Source organism: Electrona antarctica, assembly GCF_951216825.1.
Source record: "Electrona antarctica genome assembly, chromosome: 3".
In the NCBI taxonomy this organism is placed as follows: Eukaryota; Metazoa; Chordata; class Actinopteri; order Myctophiformes; family Myctophidae; genus Electrona; species Electrona antarctica.
Genome location: NC_136808.1, coordinates 47,742,824 through 47,758,919, shown reverse-complemented (window position 1 = coordinate 47,758,919; position 16,096 = coordinate 47,742,824). Strand labels below are relative to the sequence as shown.

The following is a 16,096-nucleotide window of genomic DNA, read 5'->3' as shown; positions in this document are numbered from 1 at the left end:
GACCGATATCGGCCGATACCTATATGTGGCCGTTACATCGGCGCATCCCTAATTAGAATGTATTATTTATTTATTTAAACACATTTATGATTTATTTTAATGTATTCATAACACATTGACAATGTATTTACATATCAGGAGGCGGAGCCTACATTTCCTACTGTAGTTCCAGCCCGTGACTTTGACGCTGCTAAAGATGCTGCTAGACTGGAGACTGCTATTAAGACCAAAGGTACACACGCACGCACGCACGCACGCACGCACGCACGCACGCACGCACGCACGCACGCACGCACGCACGCACGCACGCACGCACGCACACACACACACACACACACACACACACATACATACTTAACCACTTAGACCCCACTATCGGCAACAGCCTCCAGGACACACTGACTCACCTTCCTGTGTGTGTGTGTGTGTGTGTGTGTGTGTGTGTGTGTGTGTGTGTGTGTGTGTGTGTGTGTGTGTGTGTGTGTGTGTGTGTGTGTGTGTGTGTGTGTGCGTGTGCGTGTGCGTGTGTGTGTGTGTTTCATTCACAACACGCCCAGAAAGGTAATCATTCTGATAAGGTTCTATTCCACTACAGTAAAAGTTAATGCACTTTGATTGTATTCAAAGTGGTTTTATACAGTAAGTTTCCATTTAGGCCTTTTCAGACGGGGAGTGACTGACACACCTCAGTAGTTTGTGCGAGAGGCATGCGTTTACTAGTAGTCTTTAGTATGACCCGGCCGGGGATCGAACCCGACCTCCCACTCTCAGGGTGGACACTCTATGACCACAAGGCCACTGTCTAGCCAGTTTCACTATTCTATTAAGCAATCATTAAGCACCCACACACACCCACACACCCACCCACCCACCCACACACACACTCACACACACACACACACACACACACACACACACACACACACACACACACACACACACACACACACACACACACACACACACACACACACACACACACACACACACACACACACACACACATATAGAGGGAGATGTGCACTGAAGTTGTTGCACAATGTTTATTTGAATGTTAATGGAATTTAGAACAAGGTTCAATTCCTGAACGTCGTGTTTAAAACTTGTATGTCCAAAACTGTTGCTTTTTATAATAACTATAGAAATGCACTCTGTCGAGGTGTCTTGCACACAAGTAGGCCATACATGGCCTACTTGTGCGCAAGCAGAGCGCGCAAGTACTGCTACTAACTATATGTCTATTACAACTGTTGTTCTAAATCCTTTAGACCCGTTATCGACCTAATACCAACCTTGAAACATACCTTAGTTACGTCACCATCAACAGCCAATAAGGGACCACCATTCTTACCCCGACACCAGCCGATCACCCAGCCAAACGTACCTTAGTTACGTCATCAAGAATGGTGGTCCCCTATTGGCCGGTGGACAACACCGACAAACCCAGCCGATTACAATACTTACGCGCTCTGTAGTAACAAGTAATAACTTGTGTTCCAATGGATACAATGTAGTTAATATAATAGCCTGCGTTCCAATAGCTTGGAACCCATTGTAATGTGGTTGCAGGTGTTTATAATGAGTTAATTAATTACAGGTGTTTCTTAATTAATTGCATGTGTTTATAATGAGTTAATTAATTGCAGGTGTTGACGAGCAGACCATCATCGACATCCTGACCTGGAGGAGTTACGATCAGAGGAGAGAGATCGCTTTCGAATACGAAAAGATGTCCAAGAAGGTAAAAAAACTAAACAGTGGCGTGCACAGACATTTAGAGGGGCAGGTGCTCAAGTTAAAAAAGGGCACCTTGTGCAGCGCGTGGAACCGGCCGGTTGCCTTAATCCATTTTGGGCGGGAACCCCTTTTGGTGTTAGCATTATGTTATGCTTTAGCTATTGAAAAATAGCAGATCTACAAGCTCATAGCGCGCCACCGAGTGGCGCGCTATGAGCTTGTAGGTCTGCTATTTTTGAAAAATCAAAAAAAAAAGAGAAAAAAATGTTTTTTTTTTCTTTTTTTTCTTCGAAAGGGCACATTGCCAAAAGGGCAGGGGGTGCTCTAGCACCCCCTAGTGTCTATCTGTGCACGCCACTGAAACTAAAACACACTGAGCGCCAAAGTGGGTGGGGGGGGGGTGGGTATGAATGTCTCTGCACTATTGGGGGATGCTTGGTCTATTTATTTATTTATTTGACCCGGCCGGCGCTGGTGCATGCATGGCTGTTCTAGCACCGTCTCTATTTTGCTGCGCATAGTCGTTGTGTATTGGCTGCAATACATAACTGTAACTATCCAACATCATTCAGGAAGCCAGCGACCTGACATTGCAAAAATACAATGATGCATGTCGCTGCTCCAAATCAACTCACAATGCGTGTGAGTTTGTCTCAACTCTAATACACAACAATGTGAGTCATGACGTCCCCTTCCCCCAAAATAATGTCCCCACACATTTGATGTCCTGATGGCGTGCGCTACTGATCACAGATGCAACTGTGGCTTGTCATGTCACAGTGTGGCATCTTTCAGTTTGAATGAAGGCAGATAATAAATACCAACATTATTATTTATTTGTATTATTATATTATTAGGGGTCAAGCACGAAGGGGAAGGACCCCTTATTGTTTTTGTAATTATTTCCGCCATTTTTCGCAGTTTCGGCAGTTCTGTGCTGTCGTTCGAGGCTTGTGGGAATCAAGAACTGAAGCTCACAGTTATTCGTCCTATGACCTCCGACCTTTAGATCTCCCAATTAATTAATTATATGATCTGCTCTATCCACTCTTGACGTCAAAAAAGCAATGTCAAAGATTTCCGTAGCCTGGTTAACCAGTCACGTTTTTGAGGGCCTAAAAGCATACAGTAGCCTACTCAATCTATACTTTATCGTTCTCAAAAAGGGATGTGACTCAAAGTCTTCTTAGAGTCTCCAACGGTCACCAAATAAGGGCTGCAGGAATGCGTCACAACTAAATAAAGGCTTAAGTTCACGGGGTGTGTAATATATTAATTCAAGGATCATGGGTTCAATCAAACAAATGGGTGAATGAACTACTCCTTTAATGTTTGCGTGTTTGACATGCAGGATCTGATGAGTGCCCTGAAGGGGGCGCTCTCTGGCTCCCTGGAGGCTGTGATGCTGGGACTGATGCTGAGCACGTCTCAGTACGATGCTTCTGAGCTGAAGTCTTCTATGAAGGTAACCTAACTGACCCTGCCCTGACCCTAAACTCTAAAGACATTGAAGAACAGTTTACATTCTACAACATATTGTCCAGAAAGCTAACCCCTAACCCAGTAACCCCAGTGGTGTAATGGTGATTTATTTCGGTACCACGGCACGTCACGCGCACGCACTCACGTGCACTCGCGCACACACATGCACTCGCGCCTACATGTGTGCATGCGCACAGAAGCAGCCGATAGCCTATATTGTTTATAGTGTATGAGAGTTTTAGACACAAACACAAAAGTAGACTTAAAATAATCAGATAAACTTCTTTACTGCGCTGCAATAGCGAAACTAAAACGTTTGCTTTGTACGAATCTCTTCTTTGATGGTGGAGGAGGCATTCTTGTTCCGTGCAGTAGACTACTGGAGCCATACTGCTGTGGTAGGGGACACGGCGTGGTACTGCGTTCTACGTCCATGACACCACTGCCAAACCCCTAACCCCTAACCCCTAAACCCTAAACCCTAACATCTCAGTATGTTTCTGAAGTGAAGAACTCTATGAAGGTAACCTAACTATGACCCCTGACCCTAGAAAAGAAATTAAGGTCCACACACTGGAATAAGCTTAACATGTATTGACGTTCCTTGTGGACATTGCTATGACCCCGGCTATGACCAGTGACCCTAACACCAACATGTGTTCAGTAGTAAAGGAAAAAAACACTGTTAACAGGGTTTGGTTTTAACATGGCCTGTCTGATTATCAGGGTTTGGATTTAACACATTCCCTCCCGTTACTATAGGCGGGATCGTGAGGCCAGTGCCAGTGTAATGTGTGGAAAACGCAGAAGAAGAGACCACTTCCGCCCGACCCGGAAGTGATAGCCCTCCATATTTGAGCCACAACCTCTAGTCCTGTGTGTCGACACGCGTTGGATTAACTTTCTTAGCCCGATCAAAGGTTTTATAAGGTCCCAAAGATCGCAGTTTGTCTCATTTGGAAGAGAAAAAGGATTATTAAGCGTGCACGCGGGCGCGTTAGTACAATATATATATATATATATATAATGCTGGATTAATGCTTATTAATCACGTCTCGTATCTCGGGATTGGCACCGTTGGATCCAATACCTATTCACAAGATTATCTCATTCTGGCACAGAGAAAGTTTGACCTGTCTGTTTGTCAGGGTTTGGTTTTAACATGTGTCTGATCTTCAGGGTTTGGTTTGAACATGTGTCTGATTGTCAGGGTTTGATTTTAACAAGGCCTGTCTGATCGTCAGGGTTTGATTTTTAACATGGCCTGTCTGATCGTCAGGGTTTGGTTTTAACATGTGTCTGATCGTCAGGGTTTGGTTTTAACATGGCCTGTCTGATCATCAGGGTTTGATTTTAACATGGCCTGTCTGATCGTCAGGGTTTGGTTTTAACATGGCCTGTATGATCGTCAGGGTTTGGTTTTTAACATGGCCTGTCTGATCGTCAGGGTTTGGTTTTAACATGTGTCTGATTGTCAGGGTTTGGCTTTAACATGTGTCTGATCGTCAGGGTTTGGGAACAGATGAGGAAAGCCTCATCGAGATCGTCTGTTCCAGAAGCAATGCGGAGCTACAGGACATCAAGACCGTTTATAAAGAACGTAGGTTTCTAGTTTATTTATGTAATCTACCTGTAGCTATTGTGTAGGCTACATTTCATTATGTCTTTTTACAGTGTTTAAGAAAGACTTACTGTAGATGTAAAGTCTTTATTTTTTACAGTGTTTAAGAAGGACTTAGAGAAGGACGTTGCTGGGGACACTTCAGGGAACTTCGCTAAACTCCTATTGGCTCTGGTGCAGGTGAGTGCTAAACTTCTATTGGCTCTGGTGCAGGTGAGACCGTCCAACCATGAGTGTATGTCACAATGGGACTGATTACACATGCTACATGTTACAGATACATGTTGCAGACATTATACACATGATACACATGTGCCGTTTGAGACTAGATTGTCGATAACAAACTCACTACATCTCTGCAAAGAATTATCCATTATTTTGGGGTCCAAACATTCTCTCAGTCGACAACGAGCTGACAGGTGAAAGCATGGCAACAAAGGTGATCAAAAAAGTAAATCAAGGAACCATTATATGTCTTGGCAGAATTTCCTCTTTTGTCAACAAAAGTGCTCTCAGGACTCTTACTGGAGACCTTGTTCAGTTCAGCCCTCCTTTGACTATATGCTTGCACCTCTTGGTTCTCCAACTTCTCAATGTCACTAAAGACCAAACTCCAAACCTTCCAAAACAAACTCATTCGACTACTTCTCAGATAGAGTTCCTCTGCTGGACACTTCTTTTCAGGAGCAAAGCAGCATTAGGCTAATCGGTGAATAAAACCTGCAGGGAACACATGCGTTTTCAGCAAACCTTCAGGACAAGATCAGGAAAGCTCATCTGTATTAGTTAGTTAGTTAGTTGTTAGTTAGTTAGTTAGTTAGTTAGTTAGTTAGTTAGTTAGTTAGTTAGTTAGTTAGTTAGTTAGTTAGTTAGTTAGTTAGTTACATCTGTATAGTTAGTTAGTTAGTTAGTTAGTTAGTTAGTTAATTAGTTACATCTGTATTAGTTAGTTAGTTAGTTAGTTAGTTAGTTAGTTAGTTTGTTAGTTACATCTGTGTTACAGCAGCTGTGTGTTCACATGAACATCCAACCATGGAAACCACAACATGAACATAGAAATGCATGACATAGAACCATGGAAACTGCGAGGCTTGACACTATAGTTCAATTCCTCATGTAATGCATTAATGTAAATAATTAATAAATGTGATGAATTCATTATTAATTTAATTTATTCCATTCTCGGTGTGTTCACATCACAGGGGAAGAGAGACGAGCCGTCCAACGTGGTCGACTATGAAAAGATCGATGAGGACGCCAAGGTGATTGATTGATTGATTGATTGATTGATTGATTGATTGATTGATTGATTGATTTGATTGTCTAGTGGTCATGAGCGCATCATAATAATAATAATTATTATTATTATTACCCTTATTATTATTATTGCAATTATTATTATTATTATTATTATTATTATCATCATCATCATTAGGCTCTCTATGAGGCCGGGGTGAAGAGGAAAGGAACAGATGTCGTTGTCTGGATCTCCATCATGTCTGAACGCAGCGTTCCTCACCTACAGAAAGGTAAGGGTTAACTCATTGGTTCCCCACAAGTACCACTTAAAGCGTAAGACCACTTTTAGGTTTGGGTTGTGTAGTTACCTTATAGACCACTAGGGGGTTGTGTAGTTACCTTGCCATGATGTAACTCCAACTGTGGACAAGAAACTAAAATAATTGTTCCAGTGATTAGAAATTGATCATTCAAAATATGCCCCTCGTTGATTTACATTGTACGCTAAAACGGCTCTCAAAGTCACTCTTTTAGTATGTAAACAAACACAAACAAAGTTGATTCAGACAATATAGAGCATCACCAAAACTCATGTGGTTTTATTTTTTCATAAAAATCTTCCTGTTGATTTTACTATTTGAAGATCTGGATCCGGATCCACGGATCCAGTCTGTGTTTTCTTCCTAATAAAATGGAAAAATCAACAGGAAATGAGTTTTGGTGATGCTCTATATTGTCTGAATCAACTTTGTTTGTGTTTGTTTCCGTAATAATGAAACGATAATGAAAGTGTACACACTGTTTAGGGTGATAACAAAAACATGGTGACATGTAACAGCTTCTTACCACCATGAATAGTATGGATATATACAGTCACTGCGTAACATCGTCGGTAACCTCGACGAGTCGACAGTGGTGAGTGACATTGTTTGTTGTACGTACTGTAGAATCCCATGTGTGTCCCATCCCTGCGGTTATCGGTTGGTGCTGATAATGTCAATAGGATATCATTAAATGCGCTTTGATAATGGGCGGATAGTGAAAGTGTACAAATGGTTTAGGCTTTAGGGTGACAAAAAAGCTCATCCACACGTCTCTATTTAGTAATATAATAATGGTGGTATATGGTTTCTCTCAGTGTTTTTTATAATGTCAATGGTATGGTTTCTCTGTACATTAATAACAGTGGTATGGTTTCTCTCTGTGTTAGGGTTAGTTATATAATGACAATGGTATATGGTTTCTCTTCACATTAATAACAGTGGTATGGTTTCTCTTCTCAGTGTTTGACAGGTATAAGAGCTACAGTCCATATGACATGAAGGAAAGCATCAAGATGGAAGTGAAAGGAGATATGGAGAAATCCTTCCTCACACTGGGTAAAACTGGGTGTCTGTTGAACATGGCCAGACTGTTGCCTCATGCAATGTATAGCTCGCAGAAAAAAGAAAGGAAAATAAAAATAAATGTAGGTTGTGGAAATAAATGTGAGACTAGTGGAACATATACCAGTAGGCTCTGGCTGCTGAGTCTATGTTCACGGACTGAGGCCCGTCTCTTGAAGACAACACAGGAAACAGGAAATGGTAGGAAGGAAACAGGAAGTGTCCAGGTTAAGGGACAGAAGCGACTCAGTGATTCTCATGCCAGTTGACGTGGGCTCCCACCCCCCCCCCCCTCACGTTCTCTGGCAGACACAAATTGTTGTGCTTTCTGAAATGGTACTGTGAAGAGAAGAGAAACACATTGTTATGATGCTTAAACTAAAACACAGGGCCACTGGCACGGGGAGGCGGGTGGGCACAGGGTGGGGGCGCAGGGCAACTGGCACAAGAATCACTGAGTCGTGCGACAGAATGCTGCGTCTGACTTTTCCCCTGTGTCTTTGTTCTCTGGCTTTGGACAGCTGGTGGGCAGTGCCAACTAAGTGGGCAGTGATAGCTAAGTAGGCAGTGCCAACTGAGTGCCGGTTTCCTGGATGTGTAATTCGTTTGACTAGTGCTAATTGCAGAAGTGAGGACAAAGTTATGAAAACATTATGCACGATTGCACGTGCCATATAAAATATGAATATTATGCATTTTATCCAGAAACATGAAAGCATTAGTATACCACCTTGACACATAAAACGCCATTACATTATTATAGCCAGACAGTTGTGGTTAAGAGTATGTCCGCCCTTAAACTCTCCAAGAGATGGGTCAGATGCGGACAGCAAATTTCACTGCGGTAATGTGTGTGTGTGTGTGTGTGTGTGTGTGTGTGTGTGTGTGTGTGTGTGTGTGTGTGTGTGTGTGTGTGTGTGTGTGTGTGTGTGTGTGTGTGTGTGTGTGTGTGTGTGTGTGACAAATAGTAGGACTTTCATGACTTTGACTTTGATACCCTTGCAGTGGAATGCTTTGAGAACAGACAGATGTACTCCATGTTATTAATATCATTAATGCTATTAATTTAATTATCGTTATTAATTTAATTATTAAATGTGTTTACCCTTGCAGTGGAATGCTTTGAGAACAGACAGCTGTACTTTGCCAACAGACTCAGTGAAGCTATGAAGGTAAGTGTATGAATAATTATCACAGTACATTTAATGGGGGTATGTTGATGTTCTCATGTCTGTGAAAAATGAAAAATCACACCTGTGTGAAGTGAGGGGCGCTCTTATCATCGTTCATCGTATCATGTATACATCATCTCATTCGGGTCAATCTGAACTTGCGTCCTCACCTTCGTCTTCAATGTTTGTGTTACGCAATGTTTGTGTTTACACAAACACATCACAACTGTCCATTCATTGTCAATGGAATGGAATGTTTGTGTTTGGACAAAGTGTGTGTTTGCACACATACAAAAGCTGGACATAGGAGCCTCACAAATGAAATAAATGCGAGATGACGTCGTCATTTGCTGGCCTAAACCCAAACATTAAAGTCCATAGACTTGGCTGGCAAAAGATTACATCATAACTACCCTAAACAAACATTAAAGTTCATAGACGAGGCTGGCAAGTCTATGAATGGCAATAATTAGGCTCCAAACAAACATTCCATATAGACTTGGCTGCCACATGACATCATTTCGGAAAGTGACGTGTCCGTATGATGTTTTCCAGGGTAAAGCAGCCAAGGAGAAGGTGGTGACGAGAATCATGGTGTCTCGTTGTGAAGTGGACCTGATGAAGATTAGAACGGAGTTCAAGAAGCAGCATGGAAAGAGCCTTTACCAGACCCTGTCTGTAAGTACCCTACATACACTGTACCCTACAGTCTGGAAGTACCCTACATACACTGTACCCTACAGTCTGGAAGTACCCTACATACACTGTACCCTACAGTCTGGAAGTACCCTACATACACTGTACATACAGTCTGTAAGTACCCTACATACACTGTACCCTACAGTCTGTAAGTACGCTACATACACTGTACCCTATACAGTCTGTAAGTACCCTACATACACTGACTGTACCCTACAGTCTGTAAGTACCCTACATACACTGTACCCTACAGTCTGTAAGTACCCTACATACACTGTACCCTACAGTCTGTAAGTACCCTACATACACTGTACACTACAGTCTGTAAGTACCCTACATACACTGTACCCTACAGTCTGTAAGTACCCTACATACACTGTGCCCTACAGTCTGTAAGTACCCTACATACACTGTACCCTACAGTCTGTAAGTACCCTACATACACTGTACCCTACAGTCTGTAAGTACGCTACATACACTGTACCCTATACAGTCTGTAAGTACCCTACATACACTGACTGTACCCTACAGTCTGTAAGTACCCTACATACACTGTACCCTACAGTCTGTAAGTACCCTACATACACTGTACCCTACAGTCTGTAAGTACCCTACATACACTGACTGTACCCTACAGTCTGTAAGTACCCTACATGCACTGTAACCTACAGTCTGTAAGTACGCTACTGTACCCTACAGTCTGTAAGTACCCTACATACACTGTACCCTACAGTCTGTAAGTACCCTACATACACTGTGCCCTACAGTCTGTAAGTACCCTACATACACTGTACCCTACAGTCTGTAAGTACCCTACATACACTGTACCCTACAGTCTGTAAGTACGCTACATACACTGTACCCTATACAGTCTGTAAGTACCCTACATACACTGACTGTACCCTACAGTCTGTAAGTACCCTACATACACTGTACCCTACAGTCTGTAAGTACCCTACATACACTGTACCCTACAGTCTGTAAGTACCCTACATACACTGACTGTACCCTACAGTCTGTAAGTACCCTACATGCACTGTAACCTACAGTCTGTAAGTACGCTACTGTACCCTACAGTCTGTAAGTACCCTACATACACTGTACCCTACAGTCTGTAAGTACCCTACATACACTGTACCCTACAGTCTGTAAGTACGCTACATACACTGTACCCTATACAGTCTGTAAGTACCCTACATACACTGACTGTACCCTACAGTCTGTAAGTACCCTACATACACTGTACCCTACAGTCTGTAAGTACCCTACATACACTGTACCCTACAGTCTGTAAGTACCCTACATACACTGACTGTACCCTACAGTCTGTAAGTACCCTACATGCACTGTAACCTACAGTCTGTAAGTACGCTACTGTACCCTACAGTCTGTAAGTACCCTACATACACTGTACCCTACAGTCTGTAAGTAGGTACCCTACACACTGTACCCTACATTCTGTAAGTACGCTACATACACTGTACCCTACAGTCTGTAAGTACCCTAGAATACACTGTACCCTACAGTCTGTAAGTACGCTACATACACTGTACCCTACAGTCTGTAAGTACCCTACATACACTGTACCCTACAGCTCTGTAAGTACCCTACATACACTGTACCCTACAGTCTGTAAGTACCCTACATACACTGTACCCTACAGTCTGGAAGTACCCTACATACACTGTACCCTACAGTATGGAAGTACCCTACATACACTGTACCCTACAGTATGTAAAACCCTACATGCACTGTAACCTACAGTCTGTAAGTACGCTACTGTACCCTACAGTCTGTAAGTACCCTACATACACTGTACCCTACAGTCTGTAAGTAGGTACCCTACACACTGTACCCTACATTCTGTAAGTACGCTACATACACTGTACCCTACAGTCTGTAAGTACCCTAGAATACACTGTACCCTACAGTCTGTAAGTACGCTACATACACTGTACCCTACAGTCTGTAAGTACCCTACATACACTGTACCCTACAGCTCTGTAAGTACCCTTCATACACTGTACCCTAGTCTGTAAGTACCCTACATACACTGTACCCTAGTCTGTAAGTACCCTACATACACTGTACCTTAGTCTGTAAGTACCCTACATACACTGTACCCTAGTCTGTAAGTACCCTACATACACTGTAGGCCTACCCTACAGTCTGTAAGTATACACTGTACCCTGCCTACAGCATGGAAAGACCCTTTACCAGATCCTGTCTGTAATATACCCTATATACCTAACCAAATATGCCCTGTCATAATCAGAATCAGGTTTATTGTCACATCACAGATTTAACAAGAACACAAAGTGTGTGAAATTGTTGTGCATAGTTCCCATCGTGTTATTTTTCCAAGAAAAAAAGAAAGGGAAGAAAGAAAGGGAACGTGTTGTATTGTGTAAGACATTAGCCTACTCTATAAGCCATATCTCCAAATCTGGTGGGTCAAACTAAACAACCAATATGTCAATTTGAAGCTATGATGACATTAAAAAAGGGGGAAAAAATCAATGACTTACTGTGTGTCAAGTGTGGTCATATATTGTATTGTCTAGTATTATAGTACATAATACTATAATATATTGTATTGTGTTTCAGGAACACACTAAGGGAGATTACCAGAAGGCCCTGCTGAGCCTGTGTGGAGGAGACGACTGAAAGAAAACTCACCTTCCCATGATGCGGCTGGGTTTGAGGGTGAAGGCCCAGTCCCGCCAGCAGGGGGAGACATTTTTTTTAGTTTTCATTAGTTTGTGGAAATAAAAGTGATTTTATTCTTGATTCAACATGGATGATTTGGCTCTGTACTTGGTCTTATAATTTGATTGGCGAAGGTGCTGTGTGTGTGTGTGTGTGTGTGTGTGTGTGTGTGTGTGTGTGTGTGTGTGTGTGTGTGTGTGTGTGTGTGTGTGTGTGTGTGTGTGTGTGTGTGTGTGTGTGTGTGTGTGTGTGTGTGTGTGTGTGTGTGTGTGTGTGTGTGTGTGTGTGTGTGTGTGTGTGTGTGCGTGTGACTAAGTATTAACTGTATTGGATCTAATTTGAATACAGTTCTCTTTTTCCACCCAGACATGCAGTCACAATAGATTCATTCTTAAACATTTTGTGGTTTAATATTCTCAATGATGATTTTGTTTCTAAATAAAGCTAGATTTGTCAACGTGTCCATGTGCTGTATTTCATGCTGTCTCCACCAGAGTGTGCTGTAGAGCAACACACAACACTGATTCTGGAGTAGTTTGGCCTACTTTCTTTTTTGATTGATTGAAATATTTATTAACAGTTTGCAGAATTACAGTACATTTCAAGCACAAACTCAATACAAAGACTGTTAACTGTGAGTGGACGACCCAATTAAGCATTACACTTGTTTACAAGAGGGTCCATCATGTTCAATTCATCAAAACATTTAGAGACGTATACAAATAGACACTTCTATATAGTCAAAGAACAGAACAGATCATGAATTCATCATAAAGGAGGTAAAAAGGGAAAAGAAACATATACAGTGAGGGGAAAAAGGGGGGGGGGCAATGGGGGGCGATTCAGATTTTACGGGGGCCAGTTTCGAATTGCAGCCGTCCGTAGGTGCCCTTTGAGAGCGGTTTTGAAGGAGTCAAGGGATTCACATGTCTTAATAACTGACTTGAAACCTGCGACTAATGAAAGCTCATTAAATGTACTAACGCCAACAAGGCCGCAAGCGAGGTTGTGACACACACACACACACACACACACACACACACACACACACACACACACACACACACACACACACACACACACACACACACACACACACACACACACACACACACACACACACACACACACACACACACACACGTTATAATAATCAGATCAGACTAATATGGGGGGAGGGGAGAACACAACGGAGACGGCGCTTCACCTGACAAATATCACTATCTATGTAGGCCTACTATCTATCCACTATCCAAGCATTAGTTTTGCACAAAAAACACACCTTGGGCTAATAGCCACTTGCCCAAATGTGCCCAAAGTGTGCTGACCTCATCACATTATTTTGTGCTGACCTCATCACATTTGTCACAACGTCTATGGCCATTTTTAGCCCAAGGTGTGTTTTTTGTGCAAAACTATAATGCTTGGAATGGATTCAGAATCCCGAAAACCGTATAGTTTGACATGTCACATGCTACTTAAAGCATAAGGAAAGCATAAGTTTGACATTTTTGACAATATTGCCTGCCATAAGATGTTAATGGTAGGTAGGGTCACCAGAAACCCCTATGAAGAATTGCTCATACTGACAGCTGGTCAGCAAGTGGATTCATGAATGTGTCATGACCTGGCTCTAGGCCAAAAAGGAGGAAGACATGGCTTTTAAAAGTGCACAAAGTAATATCTATTTACAATATAAACAATCAATCAATCAATCAATCAATCTTTATTTGTCACATACATATTTAAAAACGTATCTTTAAAATGCAGTGAAATGTACGTAGGTCAGCCCCACAGAAGTGAGCAGTAAAACAGGACAAGAGGACTAAAAGCTAAACAAAATCCTACCATTTAAAGCACTTCCATCCCTAAAACCAGCAAGACTATAATACATAATTAAATATAATTAAGTTAGACTACAATACTAATAATAATGTCTATTTGTGTCATGTCCATGTGAAGTCCCTGTGAAGGGAGGGGGGGGGGGGGTTGTATGTGCATACGTGCACGTGTACTCAACTGCCCCTCTCCACGCTCAAGTGCGTGGGTGATGACCTGATCCCTGTCGTCTCTCAAGGTCCATGTCATCATTTAGGATCCTAATGGCCTGGGGGAAAAAACTTTTCCTCAGTCTTTCCAGGACAGCCTTGTGTATCCTGTATCTCTTCCCGGACTTCAGCAGCTCAAACAGACCGTGAGCCGGGTGGGTACTGTCCTCCATGATCCGCTTGGTCTTCAGCAGCTCAAACAGACCGTGAGCCGGGTGGGTACTGTCCTCCATGATCCGCTTGGTCTTCAGCAGCTCAAACAGACCGTGAGCCGGGTGGGTACTGTCCTCCATGATCCGCTTGGTCTTTGTTCTGCAGCGCTTGGTTTAGATATCCTGGAGGGCCGGGAAGGGAAGCTACCTCCTGTGATCCGCCCGGCCATCCTGACGACCCTCTGCAGGGCTTGCTGGTCTCGCACCGTACAGTTCCCATACCACGCTGTGATGTTACCTGACAGGACGCTCTCTATGGTGCAGGTGTAGAAGTTGTGTAGTGCAAGAGGAGACACTCCAAAAGATCTCAGGCGTCTGAGATGGTACAGCCTCTGCCGTGACTTCTTCACCACAGCATTCGTCTGGGTTGACCATGACAGGTCTTCAGTCAGGTGTACACCTAGATATCTAAAACAGGTTACCCTTTCCACCGTGGTCCCACTGATGTTAAGGGGGGCGTAGTTCTTGTTGCCCTTTAACCTGAAGTCCACTATCATCTCCTTTGTTTTGCTGGTGTTCAGGAGGAGGCTGTTATCCTGACACCAGTGAGTCAGTCTCTCCACCTCCTCCAGGTAGGGGGACTCATTTCCCTCTGAAATCAGGCCAATCACAGCCGTGTCGTCTGCAAACTTCACGATGGAATTGGATTCCTGGGTGGCTACACAGTCATATGTGTACAGAGAGTACAGTAGTGGACTCAGTACACAGCCTTGTGGTGCACCTGTGTTGAGGGTCATGGTTGAAATATGTCTTCCGGCTTTCACCGCCTGTGGTCTGCCTGTCAGGAAGTCATGAATCCATCGACACAGTGTGCTGCTGATTCCTAGGTCCCTTAGTTTACTGATGAGCCTGGATGGAATGATGGTATTGAAATCGGAGCTATAATCAATAAATAATAGCCTCACGTAGGTATCCTTCTTCTTCTTGTCGTCTAGGTGGACAAGAGCAGTCTCAAGGATATGCTCGATGGCATCATCAGTGGATCTATTGGGACGATAGGCAAACTGTAGGTTGTCAAATGACCCTGGTAGTAGGGAGGAAATGTGGCCCTTTATCAGCTTTTCAAAGCACTTCATCACTAGTACACTACTGATGTTAGCGCTACTGGGCGATAGTCATTTAGACAGCTAGGTTTTGGGATACACATTAAACGCGTCCGATGGCCTGATCGCGTGATCTTGATCATCAGGTGTCAGCCAAGGCTCCACGAAACATAGAATGTTACAATTTCTAATATCTCTTTGATATTTTACTCGTCCCCGGAGATCATTCAGCTGATACTCATTCTTCAGGGACCGGACGTTTGCAAGTAGAATGGAGGGCAGCGAAAGCCTATGTGCCCGCTTTCTCACATTCTGTTTTATACCTCCACGACTACCACGGTGTTTCCTTCTCATCCTGGATCTTCTCAGAAGCTCAACAGGCCTTGATGTAGACTTGAGTAGTGGAGAGGCATGGGAGTGGTGGTGGTGAGTCCCAATATCCACCAGTGTTTGACGATGTCTTCATTTCCGCGGTGCAACTTAAAATATAACTTTAAACTTTAAAAACTAAAACTGTCCCTAAGTACAATGCCTATAGCCTCTTATCACGTAAAACAACACTCTGTCAGAGCGACCTGACGGCGTCTGGAAGCGTCCGCGCCATCTTGTTTCAACTTAATCATGTGGGGTGTGTTAATCAGTGAAATCAGTAGAGTAGGTGAGACTGGTGAGTGGATGTGTGGCAAATGTAGTGTGGGGTGTTCAATGGTGCAAACCAAACCAAAGGACAAACTAAAGTGGCAGAGGCA

The 16,096-nt window shown here is 43.1% G+C and overlaps 1 protein-coding gene across 1 annotated transcript in view; it reads left to right on the top strand.

The window, feature by feature from the left end:
• LOC306919990 (annexin A2-A-like) overlaps nt 1-12,505 on the top strand; it is a 13,047-nt gene extending 542 nt beyond the window's left edge. Inside the window, exons 2-12 of the mRNA XM_079496571.1 lie at nt 139-232; nt 1,647-1,741; nt 3,089-3,202; nt 4,729-4,819; nt 4,941-5,020; nt 6,043-6,102; nt 6,276-6,369; nt 7,363-7,458; nt 8,578-8,636; nt 9,192-9,314; nt 11,943-12,505. Of these exons, the coding sequence (XP_079352697.1) occupies nt 139-232; nt 1,647-1,741; nt 3,089-3,202; nt 4,729-4,819; nt 4,941-5,020; nt 6,043-6,102; nt 6,276-6,369; nt 7,363-7,458; nt 8,578-8,636; nt 9,192-9,314; nt 11,943-12,002 (966 nt within the window). The 3' untranslated portion in view covers nt 12,003-12,505. The remainder of the gene's footprint in view (nt 1-138; nt 233-1,646; nt 1,742-3,088; nt 3,203-4,728; nt 4,820-4,940; nt 5,021-6,042; nt 6,103-6,275; nt 6,370-7,362; nt 7,459-8,577; nt 8,637-9,191; nt 9,315-11,942) is intronic.
• The last annotated feature ends 3,591 nt before the right edge of the window (nt 12,506-16,096 follow it).